Below are 14,767 nucleotides of genomic sequence, written 5' to 3' on the forward strand. Positions count from 1 at the left end.
CGGTCATTCCCCCGTGGTGTCAGGATCAACAACTGTGTCGGAGAAGACAACCACTTTGCCTTTGTGCAGCTGCTGGTCTACGCCTTCCTGCTGGGCTTCTACTCCTTCATCCTGCTCATGTGCCACTTCTGGGTCTTTCCAAAGTGCAACAGTTGTAACAGGGTAAGACTTTTGGATTGTCCTTTATAGCACTTTGACTATCCTAGTGTACCATCATGACAGGTTAAGACTTTTGGATGATCCTTTATAGCACTTTGACTATCCTAGTGTACCATCATGACAGGTTAAGACTTTTGGATGATCCTTTGGGACACTTTGACTATCCTTTGTGACACTTTGACTATCCAAGTGTATGCCATTATGACAGGGTAAGACTTTGTGACTTATAGAAAAGTCTGCTTATATCTTTACAGACAAGTCTGGGTTTATATCTTTACTGACAAGTCTTGATTGCTTTATTGACAAGTCTGGGTTTGTATTTTCATAAGTTCTTTATTTATATGTATCATGGCAGTATATTTATATATATTTTTTTATATATATATATGTAAATTATAAGCCTGATTTTTTAACATCTGGTTGGAGGGCACTACCGTTAGGTCCTACTTCTTTTCTTTTCACTCTGTTATTTCTGTTTGTCTGTCTGGCTTCTTCCCAGCACTACATGACCGTATTGTGCGGATGCGTTTCTCTTTACTCAAACTCGGACACAATGATTTTTATTCATATTTCAATGTGTTATTAACGATCTCATTGTTTGACCTCCAACTGACCCATATAACCAGGATGCTATTTATATCAAGCACGGCATCTGGTTCATGTACGTGGACTTCCTCCTGGCACTCAACATCATGTTTATGATGGGCGTCATGGTGACGCAACAACACTTTCACCTCATCATTGTGAGTAAAAAGTGATCTCGTCCTCCTCCTCTTTCTTCTACTCCTCCTCTTCTTTCTTTTGCTCTTCCTCCTCTTCTTCTTCTATGTCCTTTTTCTCCTCCTCTGCCTCCTCCTTTTCTTTTTCCTCCTCCTCCTATACTTCGTCATCTTCCTTCTCCACCTCCTCCTCTTGATCCTCTTTTTCTCCCTCTTCCACCTCCTCCTCCTCCTTTTCTTTCTCTTCCTCCTCCTCCTCCTCCTTTTCCTTTTCTTCCTCCTCATCCCCCTTTTTCTCCTCTTGCTCCTTTTATTCTTCCTTCTCTTCCTCCTTCTCTTCTTCCCCTCCGCATCCCCCTCCATCTTATGAATGTCATGTTTGATTTCTTCAGTATCTATACTTTATCAGCAGCAAGCCCTATGAACTTTGTAACTATTATTACCCCAGCAGACCTTAGAGAACACTCAGAAACATTTTTGGCCTCCCAGGAAGCGTACAGTAAAAGCAGTTAATTAAGAGCTCAAACAGTTACAAACTTTGCTGAGGAATCTGTTCTCAGAATGTTCACTTGGCACCTATAATGATCTTGATATTTTGTTCTTTCTTACTTCCCAATGTCTGTGGTGTAGAGGTTAGGCTCTTTGCTGTTGCACACAGGAGACCCGAGTTTGATTCTTGAATGAGGAGAAATTTTTATAGAGTATCTCGGTCTTTCTGCTGAGTTTTGTTGTATCTCTGTCAGCCCAGGTTGGTCCTGACAGACAGGGTAGGACACATTTGTCTAAAGTGATCTAAAGTGTATAGAATTGGGGGGGAATACCTACATTTATTTTATATTTTTTTTACTCCCCAGAACCGAACGACAATAGAAACAATGTTGAAACCTCCCAAGGCCAAAGAGTGAGTTTTTAAAATAATGTTTTTTTAATAATAATTCAGTGGTGCCATCTCTGTAATAGTTACTGGAGTGGAGAAAGGGCTTGATTGTTTGAGCCTATTTGATTTTCTCTGTGGCTGGTCTCAAAGCCTTAAATCAAAATCCTTTTTGGAATCCTTAGCAAGTCGCAGTCCTTTTAGGAACCCTTATCAAAGTCCTCATTGGAATCCTTATCAAAATCCTAATAAGAATTCTTATCAGAATCTTTTTTGGGAATCCTCATCTAAATACATATTGGAATCCATGTCATAGTCCTCGTTGGAATCTTTATTCAATCCTTATTGGAATCCTTTTCAGAGTCTTTATTGAAATTATTATCAAAATTCTTATTGAAATCGTAGAAATTATTATTGAAATCTTTTTCAGAATCATTATGGGAATCCTTATTGAAATCTGTATCAAATCCTGATTGAAACTCTTATCAGAATCTTTATTGAAATCTTTATCAAAATTCTCATGGAAGGTCTTATCAGAATTATTAATGAAATTCTAAATTGATATCCTTATTAGTAAATACCTTGTTGACTTTGTCTTATTTTGTTTCTCATTTTTGCCAATTCTTGCCACCTGTTATCCCAGCTGTAGTTTCATTGTGTGGTTCAGGAACAATACCGATACTGATGGTGACAATTTTTTAAGATAGGACAGATACTTATTGTGACAGTTACTGAGTTCCCAGTCTGGACTTAAAAACAGAAGACTATGGCTTCTCTTTATTCACACAGACAAACAAACAAACAAACCAGCATCTTTGGTGTAGTGGTTAGGCCCTTTGCTGTCGGACTCAGGAGACCTGAGTTCAACTCTCGAGTGGGGAGAAAATATTCATCTATTATCCCGGTCTTTGTGCTGGGATGTTGTATTCGTCTCTGCCTAGGTTGGCCCTGACAGGCAGAAGAAGAAGCCCGCTTCCTAAATGTGAGGCAGCGTGGTGGAATCAGGCTCTCGTCAATTTTTTGGGCATGTGGAGTTATTGGTATCATCTGAAAACTGATTTATTTGCCTTGCTTCCAATGAAATAAGTATCCATTTATCTTAGATAGAACTCGACATATTTGCGATCGAAGGAAGTAAGGTCGCCTGGTTTCAGTGGTGAAATTAGCGAGAAAATGGCCGCTAAAGTTTGGTTACTGTAATCGCTAAAGAGTCTTTGAAACTGAAAAATGAAATATTTTGTGCCTTTAACTCAAAGTTTTTCAGTAAATTCACCCGCAAATGTGTTTTCATATCGACATAAAAGAGGCTAAGCCAAAAAAAAAAATTTCTATAAAAATGTCCAAACTGGCAGAAAAATGCCTGTTTCTCCAATTTTGCTATTTTGACGAGCGCCTGATTTCACCACGCTGCCTCACAAATGTCCTGAGTTGTGTCAATGGAGGGGTAAAAACACCTACACTTTAAAAAAATATGAAACAGGTGGTATTTGTATAGCTCAAATCCCCGCTCAACAGCAAGCTCTCTGCCCTTTTCAGTCTATGTTATTACCCCAACAGACCTGATTGCATTCTGAAACAATCCCAACTTCCTGAGAAGCATGCAGTGCAAGCAGCCATTTTAACTCTTTATCTCCGGCAAGCCACTCCCAGCAGCTCGCGGTCGGAAACACTGTGCCGGTGAGCCACTGGCAGGGGCTCGGGCGCATTCTTTTACGACAACTTCGACATCAACTGACTTTTCGTCAATTGGAGAGATCATTCATTAGATGAAGAACTATTAAAATAAGTTCACTTTTTTAAATTTGATGACCAGTTTAGTGGCATATATGTCAATTTTAGATTTCGTACCGAAATGGGGCCCCAGCATAGTGGGTTAATTTTTACCCCCCCCCCCCCCCCCCATGAAGATAAAGAGTTAAGGAGCTAAAACACTATCATACATTGATTTAATAAACAGGCAAACTGTTTTCATAGACTTGTCTCTGTTCCCCAGAATTACGGTGAGGCAGACCTACACTGCCTACAGGGAGCTTTGTGGGCGGGGCCTACCTCTGTTCTGGTGGCTTCCCATTGGTCGACGGCGGCCACTCCTCCCAACCTCCCACAGTCAGAATGTCTGAGGGTGTCCAATTGAAATGTTTATGTGTGTAGAGGATTTTTTTATGGCTTGCGGACTCCGCTTCTCTAGACTGACAGAGAGAGATAGTGGGAGACAGAGAGATAGTTAGAGACACAGAGATTTAGGGAAAAACAGAGAGATAGAGACTGAAAGAAACAGAGAGAGATGAAGAAACAGAGAGAAAGAGAGAGAGAGAAATTGAAAGGCTGAAGATGAAAAAGACAGATAGACCGAGGGAGAGACTTTGAGAGACAGGAAAAGAGAGACTGAGCAAGAGACATTAAGATATTTAAAGAGACAGAGAGAGAGACATTGTGATACAGAGAGAGAGAGAAAGGGGGAGGCAGTGAGATACAGAAGGAGAGAGAGAGAGACAGAGGGAGACGGAGAGACATTTAGAGACAGAGGGAGAGAGGGAGACATTGAGAGACAGAGGGAGAAAGAGAAACATTCAAAAACAGAGAGAGAGAGAGACGTGGAGAGAAAGAGGAGAGAGTAAGACATTAAGAGATAGAGAGAGAGATACTTAGAGACAGAGAGAAAGAGACAGAGACATGGAGAAACAGAGGAGAGAGTGAGATATTGAGAGATAGAAAGTGAGACATTGAGAGATAGAGAGTGAGACATTGAGAGATAGAAAGAGAGAGGCAAAGGAGAGAGTGAGACATTGAGAGATTGAGAGAGAGAGAGAGAGAGAGTTGACGTTTGTTATGTGACCTGTACTATAGGGCCAATGGCCTTTGTGATGGGGAATGGTCGATGTTCTTATAGATGATTTTATTATTTTTTACTTATTTGTTTATTATTGTTTGCTTACAATCATTATTAATATTGTTATTTTCATTATATTAATATTGTTGTTGTTTCTATTGGTGTACCGATGTCTGTGATCTAGCAGTTAAGCGGTTTTTCCTGGAGAAGATCGTGTTTCGATCCCCATGTGGCGAGGATTTTTTTTTAGATGCCTGTACTTTCTGCTTTGACTTTGTGTCCATCTCAGCCCAGGCTGGCCCTGACAGGCAGGGTCAAAGCCGGCCTCCAAAATGATCTAAATTATGTCGATGGAGGTGGAAAAATACACTCACTTAAAAAATTTTTTTTTTTCTAATGATGTTTGAGTTTTTCGTTATCATTTTTATTATTATAATGTGCCATTATCGTTACCATTACCATTATCAATATTATTTTTGTTATTACTAATTATTATTATTATTATTATTATGTGTTTTTACTATAATTATGATCACTGTTATTATTACCACATGTTATTGTTATTCTGGAATTGCTGTCCTTATGAAAATTCTCATTGTTACTTTCATTACAAGTGTGGTCTAAAAGCTTGCACGTTTCGTCTGTCATGGCTCGCTCTACCGTTTTGACTTTCTGTCGGCATATCACCATGGCAACCAACTGATACCTCACGTAGCAAGGACAGGGATTTGTCACTGAGGTCACAGTTTGTCTAACCTCAACAGCTGATAGTGCTCCCTTTCTATACTCAAGGCTTGCTTGCTTGTTTGTTTGTTTGTTTGTTTGTTTGTTTGTTTGTTGGAGGATTTTTTTTTACATAATTAACCTCTTCACTGCTGTGTGGACATAGGCACTCACTTTTGCTGTACAAGACTGAGTGAGTTTATGGGTGTGCACATGTGTGTGCATGTTTGTGCGTGTGTGTATGTGTGTACGTGGTGAAACACCAAACCAATGTGCCAGGATCTGAACAATAAAGATGTATCTTATCTTATCTTATGTCTGCTATTTTTCCTTCGGGTCTGTAAGGAAAGTTTAAGGAGATACAACTAACCACAGCTTTTGCAGATTTCTTTTCTTAAAAGTTAGGGGAAAGATGTTACAATGGCTTTGTTTTAATATCTCGAATAGACATTTTATTTTGTCTGTGCAAACGTAGATGGAATGTCTCAACACTGGAGGAGTTAACCCTTACGACACCAGGCTATTTTTAGTCCTCACTTCTCCCTGGCCCTGTTAATATTGGAATCCTTGGCTCCTCAGGCCCAGCCAATACTGACAGTGTCTTTAATGTTTTAAGCAGACATTGCAGAAATCCCTACTCTGCTTTTGTTTGAAGTTTAGTAAAAATAACATGTAGAGAATATTTCATTTTCAGAAATATTTTGGGCAGATTGCAATTTAAAAATACCCGATTCGGTTTGGAGGCGGTCAGCATCCTGTGAGGGATATATACGCACTACTTGGGCTGTAAACGTTAAAACTTTTCAATAATGTGCCGGGTTTTTCTCTGAGCTGTTGTGAGAGTTTGTCAGGAGGTTTTTTTTGTATTCTAAGTTGAGCTGTTGTATGAATTTGTCAGGGTTTTTTTGTTGTTGGTTTGCTGTTGTTATTTGTTTTTGTTTTTTTAGGTGGGGGGGGGGGGGGGGTTGGTATAAGTTGAGCTGTTGTGAGAATGTGTCAGGTTTTAATTTGAGAATAATTGCTGTTGTGAGTATTTGTCAGGTTTTTCATCAACATTGAAGGTTATTTTTGTAAATAGATTGAACTGTTATGAGAGTAGACCTGTATAGTCAGAAAGCTGTTCAAATTCTGTTTTTAAAAAATATTTAATAAAAAATAACTTTTTAGGTGAAGATTGTACCTACCTTTGTGTGTCTTTTCATGCTTTTAGCAATGCTTAGAATTTGACTTTCGACAAAATATTTCATGAGTTCATGCAACCGATATCAAAGATTAAGAAACTAAATTTTTTTTAAATTTCTGAATCTTGAGCTTAGTACATTTGAACTTGAACAGCTTGCTGGCGATTTCAGGTTCTTCGTAAACTTTTTTAAAAATGTAAGTTGAGCTGTTGTAAGAATACGTCAAGATTCAATACGTCAAGAAATCCCCGTGACCTTGATCTGCTTCCATGGATCACACTGCTATCCTGACATGGCAACATTTGAATGTGCATCTGTGTGGTGAAATCAGGCTCTTTTCAAGTTAATAATATGGAAAAATCTCATAATTTTCCTTCGGTTGGGCAATTTGTATTCAATTTGTTTTTGGCTCAACACCTATTATGTCTGTATAAAATCAGATTTCTTAGTGGATTTTGAAAGGTGTTGCTGAGAGGCATTTAAAAAATGTAAATTTGCAGTTTCCAAGGCTACTCAAGCTTTAGAAGTCATCAGATTTTGGCGTCCATTTTGTCATTAATTTCACCTCTGACACTGGGCAACTCCTACCTTTTTCAATTGCAAGTCTCTCGACTTCTATTCAAGATAGATGGGTAATGGGTTTTTTTCCCATCGAAAGCAAGACATGTGATCAAGCTTTTGATGAGCACCTGATTCCACCGTGTTGTGAGACAAATGTAAAACACATAAGCGCATTAGATGAGTAATTGTAATGGTCGCAGACTTTTAACCAGGGAAGCCACTGGTCTCCTACCAGATTTTTACTAGTTGATGTGTTCGCTTGCCATGCAATTATTTCATCTCTATCTCCCTGTCAACAACGCAATATTGGTTTAACATACTCGTTTTGGACACAAGATTTTGAACTTAGTCTCTTTTAATGACTTATCTGTCTGTGAATCAATTGTCAAAATCTTGAAATTATGCTTTTGAATGTAATTTTTTTGCATTTTAGAAAATATGTCTGTTGCTATGTATTGACCAAAAGATTTGAAAATACTCAATGGGACTTGAGGCTTCAGATAGATAGTGAATGTTACAGCCAATAGTATGTTTTAAACCGTGTTCATTATCCTGAGGTTTTACTGTATGTGTTTCCATGCACGTTATACTGAGGTTTTCATGTATGTATCTCTGAATCACTGTCAAAACCAGCTGTGTAACAGAGATTAGACCCTATAGCAGCGTTTGCAATCTGCAGCTTGCAGTGTATTCTTCCCAGGAAGCCGAGAATATTTCTGGGTGTACTAGCTCTAGGGTCTGCTGTGGTTATAATTGTAGTAAAATGTATAGAGCAAACTATAGGACGTGGATATGTGGTATATGAACACAATTATCATTTTTGCTATTATAAATATTAATATATGAGGCAGCATGGTGAAACCAGGCATTCGTCAAAATAATGAAAGTCAAGAAACTGGCATTTTCCCGCCAGTTTGGCAACTTTTATCGAAATTTTGTTTTTTAGCTAAACACCTTTTATGTTCATATGAAAGCACATTTCCATATAAATTTTACTGCAATACCTTGTTTAAAGGCAAAAAATATAATTTTCAATTCTCACGGACTCTTAAGCTATTGAAGTTACAAAACTTTGGCGGCCATTTTCTCGATAATTTTACTTTTGAAAACAGGCGACCCGACATCCTTCAATCCCAAACACCTCGACTTCTATTCAAGATAAATAGAATTTTTCTTTATTTAAAGCAAGACTAATGAACAACCTTTAAGATTACACCAATAACTCCATATGCCCAAAAAATGACGAGCGCCTGATTCCACCACGTCGTGACACATTATTATCATTATTATTCCTTATGTATTCCATATACAGGGTGATCCAAAAAAAAACTTTACAACTTTTTTTCGAAATATCTCGCGCAAATGTTGTTCTAGAAAGATGACATTTGGGACAGATACACTTCATTCAAAGGAAATTTGTTTGACATAAAATTCATACAGAAGAAACTTATTTTCAGAACAGAAAACGCTTTAAAAAAACACACCCTTAAACGCAAAATATACCAATTTTTAAAAAAGACACTCTCGCAAGGAAAGTCATGAGACGATTGATTTGATTTTTGTCTTCTTTTTCTTCATAACATTTAATTGTTCCAACCTTGTGACATTAAACAATATTTAACTTCTCTTAGGAAGTTAAAGAACTAACATTTAATGTTCTGGAATTTCTAAAACAAATGCTCCACATGTCCTCCTTTGGACTCCAAACATCTTTTAACGCATCGTTTGAAATGCTCGATGACGGCCAAACACAGTTCCAGCGGAATGTTTCTCACTTCACCACGGATTGCTTGTTTCATAATTTCAATGTTTTCAAACTGGTTTTGAAATATCCTGTCCTTCAGATAGCCCCACAAGAAAAAGTCTAAAGCATTCAGGTCAGGAGAATGCAGAGTCCAAATGTGTTCACTTCTGCGACTGGTCACATGATCTCCAAAGTGGTCAGCTAGTCGTGTCATTGATCTGACAGAAACGTGTGGATTGGCCCCATCTTGCATGAACTACTGGTCTTGGCGATCCAAGTGCCGGAGTCTCCCCAGATCCGTGCAGAATTTCTTCAGCACCTCGATATATCGGTCTGTGTTCACAGTTGCAACATGTCCGTCTGCGTCTTCAAAAAAAAAAAGGACCCACCAAACCATAAGTGCTTAAAGCCACCGACACTGTACACCTTTCTGAAGGACAGGATATTTCAAAACAGTTTGAAAATATTGAAATTATGAAACAAGCAATCCGTGATGAAGTGAGAAACATTCCACGAGAACTGTGTTTGGCCGTCATCGAGCATTTCAAACGCGTTAAAAGATGTTTGGAATCCAAAGGAGGACATGTGGAGCATTTGTTTTAGAAATTCCAGAACAAAAATGTAAGTCCCTAAGAGATGCTAAATATTGTTTAATGCCTCAATGATGAAACAATTAAATGTTATAGAGGAAAAAAAAGACAAAAATCAAACAAATCGTCTCGTGACCTTCCTTGCGAGAGTGTCTTTTTTTTAATTGGCGCATTTTTTCCTTTATGGGTGGTTTTTTCTTTATGCTTTTACCATTCTGAAAATAAGATTCTTCTTTATGAATTTTATGTCAAACAAATTCATTTTGAATGAAGTTTATCTGTTCTAAATTTCATCTTTCTAGAACAACATTTGCGCGAGATATTTAGAAAAAAAGTTGTAAAGTTTTTTTGGGATCACCCTGTATGTGTGTTTGAGCGTTTGTGTGCATGGATTAAAGGAAGCGAAGTGGTGATTACATTTGATCTTTGGTCTTGCTCAATGTTAGATTTGTTTACTAGATTATATAAATATATATATATATATATATATATATATATATATATATATATATATATATATATATATATGTATATATTTGCTTCTTTTGTGTGGGTGTGTATGTGTGTGTTGCGCATATGTGTATGTCGTTGTGTATGCGTATGTATGTTTGTATGTATCTAAGTATGTTTGTGTATTTGTGTGTATATGTGTGTGTTATTGTATGTATATAAGTGTGTATGTGTGTGTATTTGTATTTATATATGTGTGTCTGTGTGATATGTTTGTGTACATATGTGCCTTTGTGTTTGTGTATGTATGTGTGTGTGTGTATGTGCATGTGTGTTTATGCAAATATGTATGTATGTGTTTATGTATATGCGTGTGTGACACATATTCATTGTACAAAATGAACTTTGGTTTTGCTTGTGGTTGGAGGGCGCCATCTTAAAGTCCTACTTCTTTTCTTTCCCTCTGTTGTTTCTGTCTGTCCGTCTTGCTTCTTCCCCCCACCCTGTATCATCATGACCATTATTGTGTCTGTGAGTTTCTCTCTACTCAAGCTTTTGCTTGCTTTATCACATTCTGACCTACTTTTAGCTCCAAGTGCTCATGGTGTAAGACAGGTAGTACGAGTGGGTGGTTGACGAGTGCTCTATCTGGTGTGGTGTGCTCCTTCTTTTCAATGAAATATCTGTTGTCTTAATCTCTCCTCTTCCTTTTCTTTGTATGTTACTCCCTAGTAGTAACACCTCTAATTTCCATCACTTATATATGACCTCTTTGTGTTGCAAATGCTGTAAAGCTCTTCCATAAACTAAACAGGTTGCATGTGGAAAGATAAATGCTTTTATTATTTTTTTATATTGCTGCTGCTGTCTCAATATCTCTGTATTGTTTCCAGTTTCCAGTGAGTTGAAACTGGGTGGCAAGTTGCTTGTGAATATGATAAATGTGTCACGACATGGTGAAATCCGCGGGTAGTTGGAGGGCGTCACTGGTTGGTTCTGCTGCTTAACTTTCCCTCAGATATTTCTGTCTGTCTGTCTTACTTTTTCCCAGCACTAAATGGCCATTATTGTGTCAATGCGCTTCTCTTTACTCAAACAATCAAACAAACAAACAGCGAAATCAGTCGTTTGTCATAATAATGAAACTGAAGAAACCTACATTATTCAGCCCACTGTTCACTTTTTATCAAATGTATATTTTGGCTCAACACTTTTTAAGTGCAAATTTTACTGGAAAACGTTGATCAAAGGCACAAAACTGTATATTTGTAGTTTCCAATGACACTCAAGCTTTGAAAGTCACTTAATTCTAGTGGCTGGTTTTTTTGCCAGTTTTGCAACTGACACTAGGCAACCCCCACCTCTTTCAATCCCAAATATCTTGACATCTGTTTAAAGTGCATGGTTATTTTTTTTTTACATCAAAAGCAAGACAACTAAACAAGCTTCATTCTCCATATGCCCAAAAATTGACGAGTGTCTGATTCCATTGTGTCGTGACTCATATGCTTTATTTTTACTGCTGTGTTTTTGTTGGTATTCCTTTGGGAAAAATTTGTGTGGTAATTTTGACTGAAAGGAATTTGTATTTATACCTATGAAGGTTGTTTCTGTGCATTACTTATACATCAGCGAGAGTGACAAAGTAGATCTATTCATATTTTTAATTCTTTTTTACTTGGTCTGTTTATAGATCTATTTCTACATGTATTTATTTGATTTTACTGTCTGTAGAATTTATTTGCCAGTGCCCCACTCGTCTATGTTAGCTATATATGTGTGCGTGTGTGTGTGTGTATAGTTTTATATACATACATGTATATATAAAATCGCTGTCATTCATCATTGTCATATGTCAGAATATGAGGTTTTCAGGAGAAGCAAAAAACTATTATTTCGCTCAGGACGCAATCTCGTTACGAGGAGTTTAATTTAATCACATATGATACTATTTTAAGAAGATGAATGAGAGTAGGGCCAATCGAAGCACCTCGTCAAACTCTACGACATACTTGATATTCATTTTCCTTAATTTTGACCTTTACGACAATGTTGAAAGACAGTGACAATGTACAGTATGCACTTGAGCACTTCTCAAAAAGTGGACGCCTCAAATGTTTCTCATTTCTTCCACCATGACAACAAAGGACACGAGTAGAGAATTTGGCTCTGTCGGTGAGAAATGAACAAATCTGCCATCATTTCTAAAAGTGCAATATGAGTAAATATATGCAGTTTTTACAATTTTACTGGAGATTCAGAAAACTGAATGTTGTTATCAAGGAAACAACAATTGTTTTGAAGATAATAAGGAAGCTATTGTGTTATCAAAATTGTATTCTTTAAAATGTTGACTTTGGGGTGTTTACAAAGAATTCATTTTCTTGGTAATGACATTCAGTATATTGGCTCTCCTGTAAAATTGTTTTAAAATGCATATACTGTACAGTACTTTTAAAAATGACGACAGAAATGTTAGGTTCTGTCAGTGACAAATGAACAAATGTGACTCGTTTCCGTGGTTCGGTCCACAAGGTGCATCAAGCTGAACAGCAGAAATGGCCAAAACCACTTGTTGTTTATGAAAATAAAATGTTGGGTTGTTGGTTTTTTTTGCTTTCTTACTTTTAATGACTTATTTGTCCAAGAATCAATTTTTGAAATCTTGAAATGATGCTTTTGAATGTAATTCTGGCATTTTAGAGAATGTGTCTGTTGCTGTAAAAATATTTATCAAATGTTTGATTGCAAATATATCAGTATTTTTACTGGGACATTAGTGGAGCATCCAATATTGAACTGCCATTCATTTCGTAAATATATCAGCATATTTATTTGAAATTGGTGTCAGATGAATGGGAATTTTGTCCTCTTTTCAATGGTACCAAAAAACTCAAATACTGAAATATTATGTACACCTAGTGGACCAAACCATCAGGACTCATCTTAAATATGTGTGGCATTGTGGTGAAATCAGGCGGGCGCCAAAATAACGAAATCTTTAAAAAAATCAGGTTTTCTGCGGTTTGGGCAATTTTTATGGATTTTTATTTTGGCTCAACACCTGTTATGTCCTTTTTAAAATTCTTTTTTTTTTTTTTGCAATTTTAATGCAAAACGTTAATGAAAGGCACAAAAAATGCGGTGGCGGAGGGGTTAGTGGGCTCATCTCCGAAGCAGAAAGTCTTGGTTCGAGCCTCGGTTTGGACATGGATTTTTTTCGCCCCCTCCTGCCCACCCGGCAGTAATGGGCACCTGACTTCGAGTTGGAGAAGTAAAGGCGGCGTGGAAAGGAACTGGCTACCCTACCACAATATGCCGAAGGTCCAGGAAGTTGTCTCACTAACAAGGCAATCCCCAATGTCCAGATCGCATACGGGAACAACTAAACTTTTTACAGTTTCCAAGGACATTCAAGCTTTAGAAGTCACCAAACTGTGGTATCAGTTTTCTCGCTAATTTTGCTTCTGACACCAGGGGCCCCCTGCCTCCTTCAATCCCAAATATCTCGACTTCTATTCAAGATAAACGGTTGGGTTTATTTTCCTCACCAAGAGTAAGATAGAACAAGCTTCAAGAAAAAAACCGATAACTCCCTATTTGCCCAACGAGCGCTTGCTTCCACCATGTTGTCACAAATATATTGGATATTATGTCATGGGGAAGCAGCCCAAGTCACAACTTTGTGAAATAAAAGATAATGATGTTGGAAACGCCATTGTTTTGTGTTTTTTCCGGGTTTGTTTTTTGTTTTTGTTTTAAATGTATTAATATTATATATTATCTAAAAAATATGTAGGTGTTCTTACGCCCCCTTCAACACAACAAGGGTCATTTAGAATGCGAACGTCCAACCTTTTCTGTCAGAGCCAACCCGATGTGAGCAAGAAACAACATCCAAGCAGAAAGGCAGAGATACTTGATAACAATTCTCCCCATTCAGGAATCCAACTCGGGTCTCCTGTGTGCAGCAGGGAAGTGCCTAACTGCTACACCACAGACGCCGTTGTTGTATGGTTGACAGGGTGTTTTGGAGATAGCAAATGAGGAATACACTCAGAGGTAGAGGGACAGGAAAGAGGGAAAAGGGAGAGGGGAAGAGAAGAGAGGAGTGGGGAGAGAGGGAAAGGGGGAGGGGAGAGACGGGAAGGGAAGAGAGGAGAAGGTAGAGGAAATAGGGGAAGGGAAGAAAGGAGGGCAGAGAGAGGGAAATGGGAAGAGAGGAGAAGAGAGACAGTAAGGGGAGGGGGGAAAGGTGAAGTAAGAGAGGAGGGGCAATGAGAGAGGGGAAGACAGGGAGAGGAAAGAGGGGACGGGAAGAAAGGAGGGGAGACGTATTTTCTGGTAAGTGTTTTACGGCGCTCGCAACTGCATTAGGTCATAGCCTGCGGGACACATTAAACTTTTTCAGTCGGTAGGAAATTTTGAATTTTGCCCGGGTGGCGGCCGAAGCCTACTCGTATCGCCAAGGGATCTTTAACGTGCGCAACTTGCACACGGGACCTCCGAGACTTTTCGCCCTTGTCCGAGAAGGCTAGGAGTAGATCTTTCCAACCAGAAGATCCGGGATGTGGCTGAAAGACAGCAGTAAGAAGGAGCCAAGGAATAGCAGTAGAAAGGCTGCAGAAAAGGGTCAGAAGCCTAGAGGGGGCAAAGGAAAAGAGGGGGTGGGGGCAGAAAGTGGAGACGAAAGCAGACGACAGAACATTGCAAGAGAGCAGGAAAGGAGGTGAAAGGAGACATTTTTAGAGAAAAAAAAAGATTTTCTGTTGCTATCCGGGACCTTTGAATGAGAGGCAGAGAGGCCAACACCTTAACTTCTGGGACACGAGAGCCCCGTGGAGAGGGGGAAATTGAAGGAAAGAGGAGTATACAGTAGGGGAATCAGGAGATATAGGAGCGGACTGAGAAAGAAGGGTGTGTGTGTGGGGGGGGG

The 14,767-nt window shown here is 38.4% G+C and overlaps 1 protein-coding gene across 2 annotated transcripts in view; it reads left to right on the forward strand.

The window, feature by feature from the left end:
* The window catches only part of LOC101855782 (probable palmitoyltransferase ZDHHC21), a 10,928-nt gene extending 6,867 nt beyond the window's left edge, over positions 1 to 4,061 (forward strand). For both annotated transcript variants that reach the window (XM_005096025.3, XM_005096024.3), the window contains exons 5-8: positions 24 to 162; positions 786 to 902; positions 1,733 to 1,779; positions 3,746 to 4,061. In XM_005096025.3, the coding sequence (XP_005096082.1) occupies positions 24 to 162; positions 786 to 902; positions 1,733 to 1,779; positions 3,746 to 3,872 (430 nt within the window). In that variant the 3' untranslated portion in view covers positions 3,873 to 4,061. The remainder of the gene's footprint in view (positions 1 to 23; positions 163 to 785; positions 903 to 1,732; positions 1,780 to 3,745) is intronic.
* Positions 4,062 to 14,767: the final 10,706 nt, after the last annotated feature.

The sequence above is a fragment of the Aplysia californica genome, unplaced genomic scaffold, assembly GCF_000002075.1.
Source record: "Aplysia californica isolate F4 #8 unplaced genomic scaffold, AplCal3.0 scaffold00119, whole genome shotgun sequence".
NCBI classification, from domain to species: domain Eukaryota; kingdom Metazoa; phylum Mollusca; class Gastropoda; order Aplysiida; family Aplysiidae; genus Aplysia; species Aplysia californica.